At 43.0% G+C, this 22,349-nt stretch overlaps 1 protein-coding gene across 9 annotated transcripts in view; it reads right to left on the reverse strand.

Moving 5' to 3' along the window:
- LOC110515674 (collagen alpha-1(XIX) chain) overlaps window positions 1–20,894 on the reverse strand; it is a 261,849-nt gene extending 240,955 nt beyond the window's left edge. For 7 of the 9 annotated variants that reach the window (XM_036960933.1, XM_036960931.1, XM_036960930.1 and 4 more), the window contains exons 1-4: window positions 13,984–14,194; window positions 12,771–12,893; window positions 11,249–11,329; window positions 10,486–10,585 (exon numbers count right to left, since the gene is read on the reverse strand). In XM_036960933.1, coding sequence (XP_036816828.1) covers window positions 10,486–10,585; window positions 11,249–11,329; window positions 12,771–12,893; window positions 13,984–14,095 — 416 coding nt within the window. In that variant the 5' untranslated portion in view covers window positions 14,096–14,194. Of the gene's footprint in view, window positions 1–10,485; window positions 10,586–11,248; window positions 11,330–12,770; window positions 12,894–13,618; window positions 13,794–13,983; window positions 14,195–15,935; window positions 15,984–18,839; window positions 18,870–19,347; window positions 19,440–19,538; window positions 19,619–20,844 lie in introns of those variants that run through there. The other 2 variants (XM_036960934.1, XM_036960935.1) reach the window with 2 other exon arrangements.
- Between the last annotated feature and the right edge of the window lie 1,455 nt (window positions 20,895–22,349).

A 22,349-nucleotide genomic window follows, 5' to 3' on the forward strand; every position in this document is an offset into this window, starting at 1 on the left:
AAGAAGGTTGTTGGCCAAGATGGCCCCATCCATCCTCCCCTCAATACGGTGCAGTCGTCCTGTCCCCTTTGCAGAAAAGCATCCCCAAAGAATGATGTTTCCACATCCATACTTCACGGTTGGGATGGTGTTCTTGGGGTTGTACTCATCCTTCTTCTTCCTCCAAACACGGCAATTGGAGTTTAGACCAAAAAGCTCTATTTTTGTCTCATCAGACCACATGACATTCTCCCATTCCTCCTCTGGATCATCCAGATGGTCAATGGCAAACTTCAGACAGGCATTGACATGCGCTGGCTTGAGCAGGGGACCTTGCGTGCGCTGCAGGATTTTAATCCATGATGGCGTAGTGTGTTACTAATGGTTTTCTTTGAGGCTGTGGTCCCAGCTCTCTTCAGGTCATTGACCAGGTCCTGCCGTGTAGTTCTGGGCTGATCCCTCACCTTCCTCATGATCATTGATGAGGCTTGCATGGAGCCCCAGACCGAGGGTGATTGACCGTCATCTTGAACTTCTTCCATTTTCTAATAATTGCGCCAACAGTTGTTGCCTTCTCACCAAGCTGCTTGCCTATTGTCCTGTAGCCCATCCCAGCCTTGTGCAGGTCTACAATTTTATCCCTGATGTCCTTACACAGCTCTCTGGTCTTGGCCATTGTGGAGAGGTTGGAGTCTGTTTGATTGAGTGTGTGGACAGGTGTCTTTTATACAGGTAACGAGTTCAAACAGGTGCAGTTAATACAGGTAATGAGTGGAGAACAGGAGGGATTCTTAAAGAAAAACTAACAGGTCTGTGAGAGCCGGAATTCTTACTGGTTGGTAGGTGATCAAATACTTATGTCATGCAATAAAATGCTAATTAATTACTTAAAAATCATACAATGTGATTTTCTGGATTTTTGTTTTACATTCCGTCTCTCACAGTTGAAGTGTACCTATGAAAAAAATTACAGACCTCTACATGCTTTGTAAGTAGGAAAACCTGCAAAATCGTCAGTGTATCAAATACTTGTCCTCCCCACTGTAGATGGAACCTCATTCATTATAGAAACACCAACACTATTCCTCTTCCATTTCTTCACTGATACTTCTCTCCTCCTATTTCCTGTTTCCATCCTGTTGAACCAACCCTTTAACCCCTCAAACTGAACCTGGGACTTAGACTATATACTATTAGACTATAGTAATGCATTAACAGCTAAAAGTGAAGCACCAGAAACACAATCTTTCAAGTTTAGCAGAAATCGCAATGATGCAATGACAAGGCCATTCAAAGACATGGGGAGAGAAAGAGAGAGAGAAGGAGAGGGCAACAGAGAGAGTGGAATAGAGATGGAGAGAGAGAAGGAGAGGGCAACAGAGAGAGTGGAATGGAGATGGAGAGAGAGATCAAGGAAGGAAGGGAGAGAGCGAGAGAGAGAGAGAGAGAGAGAGAGAGGTGGGAGAGATGGAGAGAGACATTCAGCAAGCGACACAGAGAAAGGGGGGACAGAGAGAGAGAGAGGTAACTAAAGAGTAAGCGAGAGACTAAGCTCACTTCAGATAGGCCGGAAATGAGTTCTCCTCTTCATAGCTCATGACCTATTCTCTCAGAGACATACCCCTCCTGCCTTGTGTGTCCCTTGAATTCTCACAGAACGTTGACACAGCATACGATTAAAATATATATGCAGCGAGGTTAAAGCCACAGAAAGATCAAATGCTTTCTGAGGGTAGGCGAGAGAAAGAGAGAGACTGGGAAGGTGAATCGTCGCCTTGGGGCAAAAAGAGAACATTTATATTACAATTGAATGGAGAGAGATGAGCAGGACTATTCATAAAACTAGAGGTTTATTCCCTGAGATTCCACCTAAAAGAATGATTTGGAATTCCTGCATAAAACAGCAGAGATCCCATCTGGACACAGACGGCAATTCCACATCTATTCCACGTTGGTAAAAACAATACTGATTCAACCAATGTGTTCCCAGTGGGATAGTTATGTGTACGGAATAAGGAGAGCGATACATTGAAGGAATTAGACTAATTGAACCCAGAGAGGGGACTAAAACATGTACTTTTCATTTCCATCAAATCTTTAATATCACAGGTCTGACTGAGCTGCAATCTGTTATCCAGGGGAGAGCTGTTCTTCACGGTGTAGGGCTTTGCAAAAGTATTCACCCCTCTTGGCATTTTTCCTGAAATGTAAGTCCATTTTTATCTCAATTTCATGTAAAGGACATACACAAAATAGTCCAAATGAGTGAAGTGAAAATGAAAAAAATTACTTGTTTAAAAAAAAAAGCTGAAAAGTGGTGTGTGCATACGTATACACCTCCTTTGGTATGAAACCCTTTTGCATCTTCAAAGTGGTAGGCATGTTGTGTAAAACAAATGATACAACCCCCCCCCCCCCCCACAAATATATTTTAATTCCAGGGTGTAAGGCAACAAAATAGGAAAAATGCCAAGGGGGGTGAATACATTCACATGCCACTGTATTTCTATCTAATGTTAGTATGTGTAAATGAGCCTGTTGAGGTCATTTACACACATTATCTACACTGGAACACTTGAACCCTAAGGGTTAGATGTCAAGGGTTATACGTTACTGACACCTCCTCCCACCCTCTACCCCCCCCCCCCTCCTCCACTGCTTACCATCTGTGGCTCAAACACATGGTCCTATCAAGTGGAGTTGGTTTTTGAACAGCGTTTGCTTTCCCCCCACAAACACATTTAAAGTCCTCTCCTTTCTGAATGCCAGTCCAGTTGTGCCAGTCTAGTGGTGCCTGTCCAGTGGTGCCTGTCCAGTGGTGCCTGTCCAGTGGTGCCTGTCTAGTGATGCCTGTCTAGTGGTGCCTGTCTAGTGGTGCCTGTCTAGTGGTGCCTGTCCAGTGGTGCCTGTCCAGTGGTGCCTGTCCAGTGGTGCCTGTCCAGTGGTGCCTGTCTAGTGATGCCTGTCTAGTGGTGCCTGTCCAGTGGTGCCTGTCCAGTGGTGCCTGTCCAGTGGTGCCTGTCCAGTGGTGCCTGTCCAGTGGTGCCTGTCTAGTGGTGCCTGTCCAGTGGTGCCTGTCCAGTGGTGCCTGTCCAGTGGTGCCTGTCTAGTGATGCCTGTCTAGTGGTGCCTGTCCAGTGGTGCCTGTCCAGTGGTGCCTGTCTAGTGATGCCTGTCTAGTGGTGCCTGTCCAGTGGTGCCTGTCTAGTGGTGCCTGTCCAGTGGTGCCTGTCCAGTGGTGCCTGTCCAGTGGTGCCTGTCCAGTGGTGCCTGTCCAGTGGTGCCTGTCTAGTGGTGCCTGTCCAGTGGTACCTGTCTAGTGGTGCCTGTCCAGTGGTGCCTGTCCAGTGGTGCCTGTCCAGTGGTGCCTGTCCAGTGGTGCCTGTCCAGTGGTGCCAGTCTAGTGGTGCCTGTCCAGTGGTGCCTGTCCAGTGGTGCCTGTCCAGTGGTGCCTGTCCAGTGGTACCTGTCTAGTGGTGCCTGTCCAGTGGTGCCTGTCCAGTGGTGCCTGTCCAGTGGTGCCTGTCCAGTGGTGCCTGTCCAGTGGTGCCTGTCCAGTGGTGCCTGTCCAGTGGTACCTGTCTAGTGGTGCCTGTCCAGTGGTGCCTGTCCAGTGGTGCCTGTCTAGTGGTGCCTGTCCAGTGGTGCCTGTCCAGTGGTGCCAGTCTAGTGGTGCCTGTCCAGTGGTACCTGTCTATGAATCCTCTAGTTCAAAACTAGGGCCCTTTGTTTTAGCCTCTGGTCTAGAAGTGCTTCATTTGATGAATATTTCTCATTCACCCACAGAAAGATTAACCGTCAAAACATTGATTTAAAAAGGTTTCCCTCTTCCTGCTAGGGGGTTGTGGGTAAAAACAAGGTACCACTTTAGTGACAAAACTTCTGAAAACTATTTTATTTGTCCTCTTCTTTCACTCTTTGACAAAGTGAGTCTGACACAAATCTAATCATGGATTCCGAAATGACTTGCATCGTCAGCTCGTGTTCAAGAAACAAACAAGAAGCACAACCAGATCAAGCTCGGAACGAATATGTTACCTCGTTGATGCATAGACTATGAATATGCAAACAATCAAAGAAAGTGTGAACGCAAGCACTTTCTTTCAAACTCAAAAGTGTGTGTGTGGGTGGAATGGAGAGAGAGAGAACAAAGAATAGAAAGAGAGAATAGAGAGAGCGAGAGAATAACCCCAGTTGGAAACAATGAATTTGCAATTTAACTGATGTGTTCAGTGGTGTCATAAGAGACAGAATATTGAGAGAGATAAAAAGAAAGTTAAAAAGAAAGATAGAAATTGTACTTACATTACAGGGTAGAATACAGTAAAACACTGCGACTTACATTACAGGGTAGAATACAGTAACACACAGACTTACATTATAGGGTAGAATACAGTAACACAGAGACTTACATTACAGGGTAGAATACAGTAACACACTGAGACTTACATTACAGGGTAGAATACAGTAAAACACTGCGACTTACATTACAGGGTAGAATACAGTAACACACTGAGAATTACATTACAGGGTAGAATACAGTAACACACAGACTTACATTATAGGGAAGAATACAGTAACACACTGAGACTTACATTACAGGGTAGAATACAGTAACACACTGAGACTTACATTACAGGGTAGAATACAGTAACACACAGAGACTTACATGACAGTGTTGAATACAGTAACACACTGAGACTTACATTACAGGGTAGAATACAGTAACACACAGAGACTTACATGACAGTGTAGAATACAGTAACACACAGAGACTTACATGACAGTGTAGAATACAGTAACACACTGAGACTTACATTACAGGGTAGAATACAGTAACACACAGACTTACATTATAGGATAGATTACAGTAACACACTGAGACTAACATTACAGGGTAGAATACAGTAACACATTGAGACTTACATTATAAGATAGTCTCAGTGTGTTACTATAATCTAACATTACAGGGTAAATTACAGTAACACACTGAGACGTACATTATAGGATAGATTACAGTAACACACTGAGACATATTACAGGGTAGAATACAATAACACACATACTTATATTACAGGGCAGAATACAGTAACACACTGAGACTTACATTACATGATAGAATACAGTAACACACAGACTTATATTACAGGGCAGAATACAGTTACACACTATGACTAACATTACAGGGCAGAATACAATAACACACTGAGACTAACATTACAGGGTAGAATACAGTAACACACTGATACTTATATTACAGGGCAGAATACAGTAACACACTGAGACTAACATTACAGGGTATAATAAAGTAATACACTGAGACTTATATTACAGGGCAGAATACAGTTACACACTATGACTAACATTACAGGGCAGAATACAATAACACACTGAGAGTAACATTACAGGGCAGAATACAATAACACACTGAGAGTAACATTACAGGGTAGAATAGAGTAACACACATACTTATATTACAGGGCAGAATACAGTAACACACTGAGACTAACATTACAGGGTATAATAAAGTAATACACTGAGACTTATATTACAGGGCAGAATACAGTAACACACTGAGACTAACATTACAGGGTAGAATACAGTAACACACTGAGACTTATATTACAGGGCAGATTACAATAACACACTGAGACTAACATTACAGGGTAGAATACAGTAACACACTGAGACTTATATTACAGGGCAGAATACAGTAACACACCGAGACTAACATTACAGGGTAGAATAGAGTAACACACATACTTATATTACAGGGCAGAATACAGTAACACACTGAGACTTACACTACAGGATAGAATACAGTAACACACTGAGACTTATAGTACAGGGCAGAATACAGTAACACACTAAGACTAACATTACAGGGTAGAATACAGTAACACACATACTTATATTACAGGGCAGAATACAGTAACACACTGAGACTAACATTACAGTGTAGATTACAATAACACACTGAGACTAACATTACAGGGTAGAATACAGTAACACACTAAGACTAACATTACAGGGTAGAATACAGTAACACACATACTTATATTACAGGGCAGAATACAGTAACACACATACTTATATTACAGGGCAGAATACAGTAACACAGTGAGACTTACACTACAGGCTAGAGTACAGTAACACACAGATATAGAAATGGAACACCTCCAAACCCACTCATGAATAGACAACAACACAACCATCCAGCAGCACCATCCATAACTCACTGACATAGCACCAACATACAAAATAGTGTGTGCACCATAGACAGACAGACAGACTGACAGACAGACAGACAGACAGACAGACAGACAGACAGACAGACAGACAGCATCACAGACAGACAGACAGATAGCACCACAGACAGACAGACAGACAGACAGACAGACAGACAGACAGACAGACAGACAGCATCACAGACAGACAGACACCACCACAGACAGTTAGCACCACAGACAGACAGACAGACAGACAGACAGACAGACAGACAGACAGACAGACAGACAGACAGACAGACAGACGGACAGACAGACGGACAGACGGACAGACAGACAGACAGCAGTGGTACTTGATTTCATTTTGAACTCCAGAACCTGTCATTGAGCTTGGCATACAGACACAATGTACAATCACACAATCACTCCACTAAGAGAGGAGAGATCCCTCCATCTCTGTGGAACAGTATTAATCACACAATCAGTCCACTAAGAGAGGAGAGATCCTACTCTGTGTAAGAGTATCAGTTTGGCCTGGGAGCTGCCAGATGGACAGAACATTAACCAGGCCCAGAAAGTCGAGCCCCTCTGCCTTTCCTGAGTAAAGAGAGAGATGTTTGGAGGTTTTGGTGGTAGGGGGAAGGAAAGGGAGGAGGGGAGGAGGGGAGGAAAGGGGAGGAGGGGAGTAAGGGGAGGGGAGGAGGAAGGAAAGGGGAGAAAGGGGAGGTCCTCTACACCTCATGCTGTCCCCCCTACCTCCTTCTCAAGTCCCCCTCCACCGGACCTCCCAGCTGACAGGCAACATCACCTGTCAATGTACTCAGATAATTGGAGATGAATGCGGTGTCTCGCCCTCTCTCTCCCCTCTCACACACACTCCCTTCCCTCTCCCTTCTCTCTTCCCCCTCTTTCTCACCCCCTCTCTATCTCTCGCTCTCTCTCTCTTGCGCTCTTTTCTTCTCCCGCTTTATCTCTCTCAGCATCGATCTCTGTCTCCCCCTTCCCCCCTCCCATTTATCTGTCTGTCTGTCTGTCTGTCTGTCTGTCTGTCTGTCTGTCTGTCTGTCTGTCTGTCTGTCTGTCTGTCTGTCTGTCTGTCTGTCTGTCTGTCTCTTTCCTCCCCCTCCCCTCCCTCTCTCACTCTCCCCTTCTCTCTCTCTGTTTCTCTGCCTTCCTTCACTCTGATCTCCTTCCAACAGGTTCAGGCACAGCAGGCCAGCCCAGGCCATAGAGGAGGAAGAGGATATACAGGGACTGGCTGGAGAAACATGTTGCCTCAGTGATTCCTCTCACTGACCAGAGAGGACAGGACAGTGTGTGTGAGTGTGTGTGTTTACAGTTGTGTAATGTACTGTAAAACACAAAGAATATTCTGCGTCTTGTCTTCCCCAGGAGGACGACAGGTCAGGTCGTTCTTTAGCAAAGCCAAAACCATACGGATGGAACAATGGATATTGTGAAAAGCACTGGTCTTCCTAAACCAGCTGGGGAAACCGTCCCACTGCTGTCACTAAACGTCCATCCATCTCATAGACATCTCGTTGTTACACACTTTCATTTGATAAGATCCTATATAATGTGAATACTGCTCATCATTCCAGTTCTACTGATGATTCCACATGAGTCTCTGCAGTAAAAACCAAACAGGTTACATTGTAGTCATTTAGCAGACACTCTTAACCAGAGAGACTTACAGTAGTGAGTACATACATGTTCATACTGGTCCCCCGTGGGAATCAAACCCACAACTCTGGTGTTGCAAGCACCACGCTCTACCAACTGAGCCCCATGCTGTTGACCTTAAATCAATATGACTTAGTCCTTCATCTCTAGACAATCTATTAAAATGGACTATTAAAAAAAACCTGCACCTTAAACATCACCGGGAGGCCATACATACATAGCAGGGTCGTCCCAAACGGTACTCTATTCCCTATATAGTGCACTACCTTTGACCAGGTCTGTAGGTAATACGGTGCCGTTTGGTGGCTATCTTTACCCTTGAGTAATTGTCCTCCCTCAAATCAGAATGTATATCAATATTCTGAACAAATTATTTCACACGTCTTGCAGTAGCGTAGCCCATCTCGGTTTGCCCTTGTTAACCAAAGCAAATGGAATTATCTGTGTAGGCTGGATCAGGGTTCACCCCATGTCTCTTTCTCTCTCCCTCCCTCTCTCTCTTTTTCTCTCTCTCCCTCCCTCCCTCTCTTTCAGCTATCTCTCTCTGGTATCTCTCTCTTTCTTTCTGGTCTCTCTCTCTCTTTCTTTCTGGTCTCGCTCTATCTCTCTCTGGTCTCTCTTTCTCTCTTTCTGGTCTCCCCCTCTCTGGTCTCTCTCTTTCTGGTTTCTCTCTCTCTCTCTCTCTCTCTCTCTCTCTCTCTCTTGCATATCTTTCTCTCTCTCCCTGATCTCTCTCTCTCCCTCTCTTTCTGGTCTCCCTCTTTCTGGTCTCCCTCTTTCTGGTATCTCTCTCTGGTATCTCTTTCTCTCTTTTTCTGGCCTTTCTCTCTTTCTAGTCTCCCTATCTCTGGTCTCTCTCTCTGGTATATATCTCTCTCTCTCTCTTTCTGGTCTCTCTCTTTCTGTCTCTCTCTGTTCTCTCTCTCTGGTATCTCTTTCTGGTCTCTCTGGTATCTCTTTCTGTCTCTCTGGTCTCTCTCTCTCTGGTCTCTCTTTTTCTGGTCTCTCTCTCTGGTATCCTTTCTGTCTCTCTCTGGTCTCTCTCTCTGTCTGGTCTCTCTTTTTCTGGTCTCTCTCTCTCTGGTATCCTTTCTGTCTCTCTCTGGTCTCTCTCTCTTTCTGATCTCTCTCTCTTGATGACACGAGATGTCATCCTGCAGTGAGCCAGCGTGGAACCTCAGTTTATTCCACATATCAGCTGAACAGGAGGCGGCAAACCTACACCCTGAGAAAATATTTGTTTGCTGCAACAGAAATCCGATATCATCCTGGCTTGTTTTCAAATCCGAGGCCAGTCCGGGCGGTCTATGCCATGTGGGGGACTGATTTATGTGAGTGAGTTTGTCCATTTAATAGGTGGATAAACTCTCTAAACAACTCTGTGAATGTTGTTCTCCTTCAGAGTCTATAGAGATCCATTGGAACAAGCTGGACAAACAGAACCGAATCAGGTGGTTCGCTTGAGGTATTATCTCTCATGATAGACTATAAACACCAGCACGTCCATGACCTCCCCTCTGGTTCTCAGATAATACAAACCACCAACATATATTTATCTTTGACTTACAATAGCTCAAGTAAAGCACAATGCATCCATTAGTATAACCACTAGTACACTTAATATAGTAAAAGTCCATTAGTACATTCATGTAAACCTACTCTCGTGTCTCTATAGTATATCTCCTAAAGCCAGAGCCTGGTTCAATAAAGTGTTCAGTCACACAGCCTCTACTCTGACTGGCAATTCCAATTATCTCAAGTAAAGAACACTATGCGGCCATTAGCTTGATCATTAGTACACAACCTACAGATGTTAGATCTTAACTTGATCACCCTGTTGCAGGAGAACTAGAACGTGTAGTGCATTTGATATTTTAAAAGGATTCTGAAGTTTGAAATTTCCACTTTGAAATTTCAGACTTGATTCTTTATCACACAAATGTATCAACCCCTAAAAAAACACCCATTCATTATAATCCACAATATAATGATTCAGATGTTCCTGTTGCTGCAGGATTCTTCTCCTGCTGTAGCAAACTGCCTCAAATTAAGATCCTACACCTGTGCTGTACTGTATGCTGTTAAGCCAGAGCTTAATGGAAACCGCTCCAACAGAGCACAGCCACATGGCCTGAGGGATCAGGACTTCAGTCAATTCCAAAACAAAGCAACATGATCACACACTGACTGACAGACTCGTACAGTAACTAGTGCCCAAATAGACCTGGCCAGACTACCCTCTAGTCACACCCAAGATGTCCCTGACCCAGCAGGCCCAGCTCAACTCACTCTGTGAGTTGATGTCTCCCTCCTCTAGCTATCAGTGAGCAGTTAGTTTCAATGAAAGGAGAGGGAACAGAGGAAACACACAGACTTGACGCTCAGCGACTAGAGAGATAACGCCCATTTCATGGATACTAGCAAGCTTTGGCGAACAACAAAACTGCTGTCATGCATACTGTTTGAAGGATACAACCGTGAGGGGAGATCTGAATGACTTGATCGGTGATTATCTCAACAAGTGTGAGGCCAGAGTAATGAAACTACCCTCCAGTCACACCCAAGTGTCCCGCTGGAACAGCCTGGCACTACTCACTCTGTTGGCTTGATGAGTGGGCTGCTCCCCAGCCGGAATGATGGCCGCTCCTCTGTCACTGCCCCCTTTCTCAGGAGAAACTTTTCTGTCAGATCAAAACCTGAAAGAAAAGAGACAACAGGATGAGAAGGGCTGGTTTAAACTCAGGAAGTTCACGGCTTCACTGACATAGATTCAGCCTCGTCCTGACCTGGAATAAAAACACTTTCTATGGAGATGATCTGTGCTCTGCAAACTGGCACTAGGTGTTACAAGGTGTTGTTTTAAACTCCAGTGCGGTGATCCAACAATATGGATTGAGTCTGGACTTTCTAGATTTACATCAAACTCCTGTCCAGTTTGATTCATTCCTATGGTACAATATAGTTAATGTATGCATCATTACTTCAAAGACAATAGATTTGACCATCAGTGCTCCCTCAAACAAATTGGCTGCACGTCTGTTAGCGCAGGCTCAATTACAGAGTACTTCTGTTCTGTGTTACATAACCTGTGAACATATTCATGTTTTTCACGACACGTCTGAGACATGGACGTTATTACCCCCCTGGATCAGAGCCAAACAGATTGAGTGTGTCCTAAATGGCACCATATTCTCAATATAGTGCACTACTTTTGACCAGAGCCCTATGAGCCCTATGAGCCCTGTTCAAAATTAGTGCACTATATTGGGAATAGGGTGCCATTTGGTATGTAACCATTGAGAGAGAGATGGATGTATTTCAATTGAGGAACTTGTACACCATAACACTGTAATTCTTACCGGTGAATTCTGGCTGTGGACCATTTAAACTGTAGGAAAACAGGTCCTTGTCTACTTTCAATGGGGGACATCTAGAGTTGTCTAGAAAACAGGGATAACATCATCAGCCATACAAGGTTCATATTCATGGAAGTAAAAATGAAGATGCAGACAGCAAACAAGTGCAGAATACCTTCTAAACACTTCAGTCATCAAAGACGATAACTTTGAGATCTGATGTCCGACAGCGAGATTGAGGATTTGGCACATAACCATTGGTTGATGTGCACAGCAGGACTGCAATATAGTAGTTAGCCTGTGACGTGACCAGTGTCTTTCCATGTGGAGGGGCACTTCAGTCACTCACCACATCAGTGGTTGTTAGTCATCACTATCCACCCATTCATTAAGATTTACTCCACGTCCCCAATGGTACCCTATTCCTTATATAGTGCACTACTTTTGACCAGTGGCCTATGGGGAACAGGGTGCCATTTGGGCCGCAGCCTCACACAGCCCAGACAGGGATGTAGAAGTGTTGTTAATTAGAGGTGGTGAAAGAGACCTAACTATAACTGGGCTCAACTTTGACCCTTTTTCTATTGAGCCATGTTTCCTCTTGGAGACTGGGGCACGGCTACGGGGTCGTGGAGCAACGTCGTGCAATGGAAAACACGAACGGGTGTTTCTTATTAGACAAGTTCAAATAATACCACTTCCCAGTTTGTCTTTTTGGGATGGTTTTCTTCAATTTCGTGCCAACTGAACATGACCCAGACCGTATACTGTAGCTAAAACTGCAAACAAATGACTTGCCATGTTCCTGTCTGCAAAATCTGAACATGATCATCTACTGTGACAACACCAATGTTAGCCCAACGTTATTGGAAGGGCATGCTAGTACCACTCAAAAGTCAACTCAAACGGGTAGCAATAACCTGTAATGTAGTTATATTTTAGCTATATGTATTTCAAGGGATGTAAACAATAGCATACTGCCTGTTTCAGACAATATCTTGAGCACAGCCACATAGCCTAGCCTAGTGCGTGCTATGAAATATAAATTCCAAAACTGTGTGTACCACATAGCTCCCAAAATGTCTTCCCACTGTAAACTAAGCCTAAGGAGAGTGTCTGTGAGATCAAAGTCATCTTGGTGTTGGTGACAGTGTCCTTACATGCCACAGGAGGTTGGTGGCTCATTGGTAGCCTAGCGGTTAGAGCGTTGGGCCAGTAACTGAAAGTCACTAGTTCACATACCCATGCCGACAAGGGGAAAAATATGCCGATGTGCCCTTGAGCAAGGCACTGATCCCTAATTTGCTCCAAGGGCGTCGTATTACTATGACAGACCCTGTAAAACAACACATTTCACCGGACCTATCTGGTGTATGTGACAATAAAACATGTTTATTTGTTATGGAATGGTATCTAACTCATCAATCACAGGGTTTCCATGTGTTTGATGCCATTCCATTCACTCCATTCCAGCCATTATTATGGTCTGTCCTCCCCCCAGCAGCCTCCTGTGTTAGACACATACCTATTCTTTCGTTCAATGCCATTCCAACAGTGCAGGGAATGATATGTACGATCCAGAGGAAAGCTGTCCATTTTAGCAAGCAACTCATGTCTTCTCTGATGCGAGAAAATACTTCTTCAAAACCTAAAATAAAACACAAGTTAGTTATTCAAATAGTACGCCTACATCTTACAGTAACATATGAATGAATTCCATACATTTGTTTTGAAATGAATTAAATTAATCAAATATGTGAAGTATTAGTAATCTATTACACAGAAAACTGTCAAATGTGATGCGCCTTTTCTACCCCATAACGAAAAGTGTGTACTGCAAATGTAATGTGTGTCGTATCACAGTTGAAAATAACCAATGCTCCGCTGCAGACCTCAACTGAAGGCGTGAGAGCAAGGTGCGACAGGTCCACTGCAAGAGTTGCTGCGTTATTATGGCGCAATCATACCACCAGGAAAATAGGCTAAACAGAAGAGTCATACTTTGTAGGCTATACCAAACTGAAACAAATAGAATGGGGTCGGCTATGTAGAACTAGTCTAAATTATGAATTTGAACCTGAACATAACTGTCCCGGGTCAGTATGACACAGATCACGTTCATAGTGAGATGAGATCACGCGCATGATGCCAACTGACAAAATACAACTTCGATGGAGAGATGCCAAATTCCTCAAACGTGCCAATCTCACAATTCAAACCAGTCATAATGTCTGTCGGACATTGAAAAGCGCCACAGCTATAACTCAGATTGTTTGGAACTAGCGGACGAGACATTCCATGATAGTCTATTCCATTTATGCGGTATTCATATTTTCACATTTTCAAGGCTCCTCAATCATTAAATATACTTACCCAATTACGCGTAATTATGCATTCCGTTCACTGCAGCCTAATACGGTTATTGCGAGCATATGGAAAAACTGCATGCTACACAAGTGTTACACACAGTATAGCCTATTTACACGAACGTAACGGAATGTTCATAAATCATTTCGAGTGACTGAAGAAGTCCCGTAAAGCCAGACAAGTTCCAGAACATGAACTAAAGCTGTGCGCAAAACCACTAAAGTGCCAAACTACGACAAGGCTAGACGCACTAACCAAGGACCCCTACTTATAAGTTCGTATCGATACATGGCATTACAGAGGATGATTTCAAGCAGCCATTATTATTCAACCTGTAAATTATGAATATCAAACCAAACCGGTCTACTTACAATTGGTGAGAAAGTTTACTCCAGCATAAAAACGCATTAATCCATGAACGTTTATGAACGCATGTTTGGAAAAATAGTCGGTTGCTATTCCAAAGTAGACTTGTAAAGACATAAAAGTGAGAATGGGATCTCTTACTAGATCCTCGTGTCCTTATTAGTCGCACCGACTGACTGACCCTCCCACTCTCTCATTAGGCTACTGGAATGCATGGAGGACCCCAAGTCCGCCACCGGTGGAGGCATTGCAATGGAAACGCTCCACAATTTGGATGAGAAAATAATATTTATGAATGAGAAAATAATTTATTTAGTTACGAGATTATTGTTGTTTGACTGAGAACATCACATACAGTAAGTAGCACATAATTACTGTGAAAATAAACTGGTGCTCAAATTATGTAATGAGTAATTCAATTATTTTCATTATTTTTTCTGTTTTCTTCCATCCACACCGTGTTAAATTAGAATTGGGAAAAAAACATTTCCTCTGCCAACAATAATGTTCATAATGTATGGATTGAATGTTGATTTATTGATCGAGAACATGAACTGGTGATGAAATACAGTACTCTGCTAGCTATAACCTCCAACTCAATGTTGCCTGATAGTCAATATTATGGGTTTTCTTGGTGAGTTTGATCACCACCTTGAATTGTACCTAGGCTTTGCTAGATAGTTCCATAGGAGTTGGGGTCTATTTTAGTCTCAGACTCAAATGCCACAACATAATGTTTTGCAATCTCCTTGAGGATGGTGCTGAAGGGCTCATGTAGAGTTTTACACCAAGTTAGAATGAACCCTATGGTGCTGAAGGGCTCATGTAGAGTTTTACACCAAGTTAGAATTAACTCTATGGTGCTTGAAATGTTTATCCAAAATCTTTTCACAAGGAACATAAGGAATAGTTATTTAAGATATATCTTTAATATATACTGAACAAAAATATAAACGCAACATACAACAATACCAACGATTTTACTGAGTCACAGTTCATATAAGGAAATCATTCAATTTAAAAAATTTATTAGAGCCTAATCTATGGATTTCACATAACTGGGCAGAGGCGCAGTCATGGGTGGGCCTGGGAGGGCACAGGCCCACCCACTGGGGAGCCAGGTTCACCCACTGGGGAGCCAGGTTCACCCACTGAGGAGCCAGGTTCACCCACTGAGGAGCCAGGTTCACCCACTGGGGAGCCAGGCTCAGCCAATCAGAACAAGTTTTTCCCCACAAAAAGCCTTTATTACTGACAGAAATACTCCTCAGTTTCATTCTCTAAAACGACGTTGGAGGTGGCCCATGGTAGAGAAATTAACAATCACTTATCTGGCAACAACTCTGGTGGACATTCCTGAAGTCAGCACGCCAATTGCACACTCCCTCAAAACTTGAGATGTCTGTGGCATTGTGTTGTGTGACAAAATTTTATATTTTAGAGTAGCCGTTTGTCTCCAGCACAAGGTGCACCTGTGTAATGATTATGCTGTTTAATCTGCTTCTTGATATGCCACACATGTCAGTTGGATAGATTATCTTGGAAAAAGAGAAATGCTCACTAGCCAGAATGTAAACAAATGTGTGCACAAAATTTGAGAGAAATACGCTTTTTTTTGCGTATGGAACATTTCTGGGATCTTTTATTTCAGCTCATGATACATGGGAACAACACTTCACATGTTGTGTTTATATTTTTGTTCAGTGTAGTTTGAAAATAATAAGTAGGCCTATCTTTATTCTGAGATATTGTCAGCCTAATAGAACCAAAGCCCAAGGTGAAGTGGAGTTGAAGTGGAGGGCCAGCAGCATCACAGCCTAATAGAACCAAAGCCCAAGGTGAAGTGGAGTTGAAGTGGAGGGCCAGCAGCATCACAGTGATAATGGACATCTAGCCTTGTTTGTAACTTCATGGTTTATTCACAACTGATCTAAGAATGAAGAAAAGCCTGTGATACCTTTTCATCTGCAGGCACACCATTGACCCCATACAACTTCAACACACTCTGTAAAAGACATAACGAGTGAGTACAGAGATTATGCTAATTGCGTGATAAATATATGATGGAAAGACTACATGGAATACCTGAAAACTGCATTGTTAAATCTAAACTGGTATTTTATTCCTTCTCTCCAGTCTCCACCGTAGCTAAAGAAGATATTAAATATTCAAAGAGATATTCATATACACTATATATACAAAAGTATGTGGACACCCCTTCAAATTAGTGGATTTGGCTATTTCAGCCACACCCGTTGCTGACAGATGTATTAAATGGAGAACATAGCCATGCAATCTCCATAGACAAACATTGGCAGCAGAATGGCCTTACTGAAGAGCTCAGTGACTTTGAACGTGGAACTGTCATAGGATGCCACTTTTCCAAAAAGTCAGTTCTTAAAATTTGCCCCAGTCAACTCTAAGTGCTGTTATTGTGAAGTGGAAACGTCTAGGAGCAATAACGGCTCAGCCGCGAAGTGGTAGGCCACACAAGCTCACGGAACAGGACCGCCAAGTGCTGAAATTCGTAATGCATAAAAATCGTCCATTCTCGGTTGCAACACTCATGAAATGGGTTTCCATGGCTCTTCACCATCTGGCAAATCTGGGTTTGGCAGATGCCAGGAGAACGCTACCTGCCCAATGCATAGTGCCAACTGTGAGGTTTGGTGGAGGAGGAATAATGGTCTGGGGCTGTTTTTCATGGTTCGGGCTAGGCCCCTTAGTTCCAGTGAAGTGAAATCTTAACGGTACAGCATACAATGACATTCTAGACAATTCTGTGTTTCTAACTTTGTGGCAACAGTTTGGTAAAGTCCCTTTCCTGTTTCAACATGACAATGCCCCTGTGCAGAAAGCGAGGTCCATACAGAAATGGTTTATTGAGATCGGTGTGGAAGAACTTGACTGGCCTGCACAGAGCCCTGACCTCAACCCTATCGAACACATTTGAGATGAATTGGAATGCCGACTGCGAGCCAGGCCTAATCACCCAACATCAGTGCCTGACCTCACTAATGCTCTTGTGGCTGAATGGAAGCAAGTCCCCGCAGCAATGTTCCAACATCTAGTGGAAAGTCTTCCCAGAGAGTGGAGGCTGTAATAGCAGTAAAGGGGGGGGGGGGGGGGGGGGGGGGAGGCCAACTCCATATTAATGCCCGTGATGTTGGAATGAGATGTTCGACAAGCAGGTGTCCACATACTTTTGGTCATGTTGTAGGTACGTTTAAACAGTAATACATGGTCAGAGTAAAAATAGTTTCACGAACTTCGGCAACAGATAAAGAACTCCACCTCCACACAAATAAGTCATGCCATTGAAGTAAACACTAGTTACCTCCCTTACCTTCCTTGGTACCTCCCTTCATACCAGCAGCCATTTATGAGGTATTTTATGGTGTTCTACTCTGTACTATTCGGTTCTATTACATTCTATTGTGTTCTATTCTGCACCTGTACATAGCCAATCTGTAAACAGACCATTCAACTACCTCATCCCCATACTGTATTTATTTATCTTGCTCCTTTGCACCCCAGTATCTCTACTTTCACATTAATCTTCTGCACATCTACCATTCCAGTGTTTAATTGCTATATTGTAATTACTTCACCACCATGGCCTATTTATTTCCTTAACTCCCTTATCCTACGTCATTTCTACTCACTGCATATATACTTTTAGTTTTCCTTTTTTTCTACTGTAATATTGACTGTATGTTTGTTTATTCCATGTGTAACTCTGTGTTGTTGTATGTGTCGAACTGCTATGCTTTGTCTTGGCCAGGTTGCAGTTGCAAATGAGAACTTGTTCTCAACTAGCCTACCTGGTTAAATAAAGGTGAAATAAATAAATAAATACAAATTATGTTCTACTCTGTTCTGTTCTATGCTATTCTGTTCAAGCTGATTTGTTAATTCCTTACTTTCAGTAAGAAGTTTCTGTGTGTGTGTGTGTGTGTTGGGTTATTGCTGCTTCATGTGGAATTAGACAAACACTAATCCATTTTATCTGTGGACTCTGATGCCTGACATGTCTTTAAAACAATCAGTAGGTGTGGATCTGGGACAGGACATCATCCAATCAGTAGGCAGGGATCTGGGACATCATCCAATCAGTAGGCATGGATCTGGAACATCATCCAATCAGTAGGCATGGATCTGGGACAGGACATCATCCAATCAGTCGGCATGGATCTGGGACATCATCCAATCAGTAGGCATGGATATGGGACATCATCCAATCAGTCGGCATGGATCTGGGACATCATCCAATCAGTCGGCATGGATCTGGGACATCATCCAATCAGTAGGCATGGATCTGGGACATCATCCAATCAGTAGGCATGGATATGGGACATCATCCAATCAGTAGGCATGGACATGGGACATTATCCAATCAGTCGGCATGGATCTGGGACATCATCCAATCAGTAGGCATGGATCTGGGACATCATCCAATCAGTAGGCATGGATCTGGGACATCATCCAATCAGTAGGCATGGATATGGGACATCGTCCAATCAGTAGGCATGGATCTGGGACATCATCCAATCAGTAGGCATGGACATGGGACATGTGTATGATTAGCTTTATACTTCAAAGAGGCCTGAAAATAGGTGTTTTCTAAGCAAACACATTAGCATGGCTGCATTGTGTGGTGGTCCACCTGCCTTTATGCATTGCTGTACCGTACACTGTGCCTATATGAGCTCTCATTGTGCCTTTCACGTTATTATTGCCTTGAGGCTGATGTTCAACACCTGCCTCTTAACTGGACATGAAATGCATAGGAACATCTTTATCTATGGATGATGTATTATTAAATCTGCTTGTATACCCAGTAAAATGTTTAGTCACTCACATGGAAGCTCAACCCGTATTGCCCTGGGCCCTGCATGTGACAAAGCAAATGGTTTTAGTGATAAAATGATTTGGTAAAAAGCATACTTTGTCTCAGAAATGCAAACGCAGACATGAGTTCTGTTGAGGTCACCGCTGCCTGCCATGGTGCATAGAGAAACAGGTAATGGCCTGACCTCAAAAATCCTAAACAAGATCAACTCATTTTACTGTTGGGGGAGAGTGCCCATACAGACATGTATTGAATAAAAGCTCAATACATAGAAACAAAGACAAAGTAAAGAAGAAACCCGATGCCAGAAATGTTTTGTTAGCTGAGAGTCCACTGGCTGTGTCTGTTGTCTGTTTCGATGCAGCCAACTTCAAATGAAGAATAATCAATGCAGTAGAACATGACATTAAACTCAATGTGTGTGTGTGTGACAGGTTTCTGCAGGTTTCTGCATTACAGTGGTTAATCAATTCCTTATTCCTGAACCTAACCTCTCATTTGGAACAATGGTCCTTACTTGAGGAGAATCCTGATAGGTTGATGTTCGTCCTCCAGGAGTCACAAGGAACAACCAGGGTTGACATTGTCCTGTCAGGGCTGAGGGACGTCCTAAAATGTACACAGGAAGGGATATTTATAACTTTATGATTACCTCCATTTTAAAGGGATTGTTCATTCAAATCACAAATGACATGTTTGTTTCCTTACCTTATATCAGTCTAATGTTCTAGTCCAGGACAGAGGGCAATCCACTCTTTGGGTTTCATTAACTTTTCTGAAATGGACACCTGTTAAGAATAAAATCGTGACGTATCATGGAGAACAATTTAAATCTAATGAAAAACATGAGCTGGCACACACCCAGAAATTTTATGTAGAGGTGCTGACTAACAGTGAATAAACTAGAAAAATCTACAGTGCCTCGCGAAAGTATTCACCCTCCTTGGCATTTTTCATATTTTGTTGCCTTACAACCTGGAATTAAAATAGATTTTGGGGGGTTTGTACCATTTGATTTACACAACATGCCTACCACTTTGATGAATATTTTTTTATTGTGAAACAAACAAGAAATGAAACAAAAAAACAGAAAACTTGAGTGGGCATCTAGCCACTGGGATTTTGGGCCATTCTTCAAGGCAAACTGCTCCAGCTCCTTCAAGCTGGATGGGTTATTGCTGGTGTACAGCAATCTTTAAGTCATACCACAGATCCTCAATTGGATTGAGGTCTGGGCTTTGACTAGGCCATTCCAAGACATTTAATGTTTCCCCTTAAACCACTCAAGTGTTGCTTTAGCAGTATGCTTAGGGTCATTGTCCTGCTGGAAGGTGAACCTCCGTCCCAGTCTCAAATCTCTGGAAGACAAACGGGTTTCTCTCAAGAATTTCCCTGGATTTAGCGCCCTCCATCATTCCTTCAATTGTGAAATGTTTCCCAGGCCCTGCTGATTAAAAACATCCCCACAGCATGATGCTGCCACCACCATGCTTCACATTGGGGATTGTGTTCTCGGGATGACGAGAGGTGTTGGGTTTGTACCAGACATAGGTTTTCCTTGATGGCCAAAAAGCTTAGTTTTAGTCTCATCTGACCAGAGGACCTTCTTCCATATGTTTGGGGAGTCGACCACATGCCTTTTGGTGAACACCAAATGTGTTTGCAAATGTTTTTCTTTAAGCAATGGCGTTTTAATGGCCATTCTTCCATAAAGCCCAGCTCTGTGGAGTGTACGGCTTAAAGTGGTCCTATGGACAGATACTCCAATCTCCGCTGTGGAGCTTTGCAGCTCCTTCAGGGTCTTTGGTCTCTTTGTTGCCTCTCTGGTTAATGCCCTCCTTGCCTGGTCCATGAGTTTTGGTGGGTGGCCCTCTCTTGGCAGGTTTGTTGTGGTGCCATATTCTTTCAATTTTTTAATAATGGATTTAACGGTGCTCCGTGGGATGTTAAAAGTTTCTGATATTTTTTTTTAACCCAACCCTGATCTGTACTTCTCCACAACTTTGTCCCTGACCTGTTTGGCACGCTCCTTGGTCTTCATGGTGTCACTTGCTTGGTGGTGCCTCTTACTTAGTGGTGTTGCAGACTCAGAACAGGTGTATATATACTGAGATCATGTGACAGATCATGTGCCACTTAGATTGCACACAGGTGGACTTTATTTATCTAATTATGTGACTTCTGAAGGTAATTGGTTGCACCAGATCTTATTTAATTGGTTGCACCAGATCCTAGCATAGGGGGTGAATACATATGCACACACCACTTTTCCATTTGTAATATTTTAGAATTTTTTTAAACAAGCCATTTTTTTTCATTTCACTTCACCAATTTGGACTATTTTGTGTATGTCCATTGCATGAAATCCAAATAAAAATAAATTTAAATTACAGGTTGTAATGCAACAAAATAGGATAAACGCCAAGCGGGGTGAATACTTTTGCAAGGCACTGTAATGGGTAAATCACCAACGTTTCGGCGTCACTGTGCCTTCTTCAGGGTGACAATTTACATCTAACACGGAAAATGTCTGTGGGAAAATGTCTGTCTGTCACTTACAGCTTTGAATCAAATCAGTGCTCTAACGTTGTAACCTCATCTAGCATTTGACCCCTAGTGTAGCTAGCAACCGACACTCATTTAGTTTAATGTGTCAGAAGTCATTATCAGATCGTGTATCTCTCCATCATGATCATTTTCCCACGTAGCATTGGGGGTGGCTGATCTCTATAGAAACTGTTGGAACGATGTTCAAGATGGCTTTCAGTTAGGTAAGATGATACAAAGAGCAAAGCACTGCGTGACTGACATTAAAAACAAAATGTGTCTCTGTGCTGTTCATCTGTCTTCCCAAGAACTAATGGTACGTAAGCCTTGTCTGAGCCGGAATGGACCGCAGGGCAGGAGCCTGTCTCCTGTTTCTGTAGCATTAGGCAGCTTGGACAAGACACTAATAATAACACAGGTGAAAAACCCTGTCAATAAACCGATTCGACTGCTAAAAGATTGGAAGTAATTTAGGCAGAGCGTGTTGTGAATCACTGATTGTATGACTCACTCTTAACTCTCATTGAACCTGATTCTGAATTAAAAGGTCTCCAAAAGGGTTCATATTTAATTTGACAGTTAGCAGTTACATTCACCTCAATGAACTGTACATGTTTTGTCTGGGTTAGAAATCCTATGACAATAAACAACCTCTTATTTTCCTGGAACTTTCCAGCTGGGATGCAGCTATGCAGCAGAGTCCAACTTCAACAAGCTCATCAAATATGAAATGTAGGAAGAAAAGTGGGCTGTGCATTATTCAAGAGGGCCACCACATGCCGTCTCCAATTTCACTTCTATTTCACTTGTCCTCTCCATTTTCACTGCTTGTTTACCAATTCCATTCAGGTCTGTACTCTTAGAAAAGAGGGTTCCATAGGAGAACCCTTTATGGTTTCAGGTAGAACCCTTTTTGGTTCCAGGTAGAACTGTTTTGGGTCCCATGTAGAACGGTTGTGGTTCTACCTGGAA

Source organism: Oncorhynchus mykiss, chromosome 23, assembly GCF_013265735.2.
Source record: "Oncorhynchus mykiss isolate Arlee chromosome 23, USDA_OmykA_1.1, whole genome shotgun sequence".
Classification (NCBI taxonomy): Eukaryota; Metazoa; Chordata; class Actinopteri; order Salmoniformes; family Salmonidae; genus Oncorhynchus; species Oncorhynchus mykiss.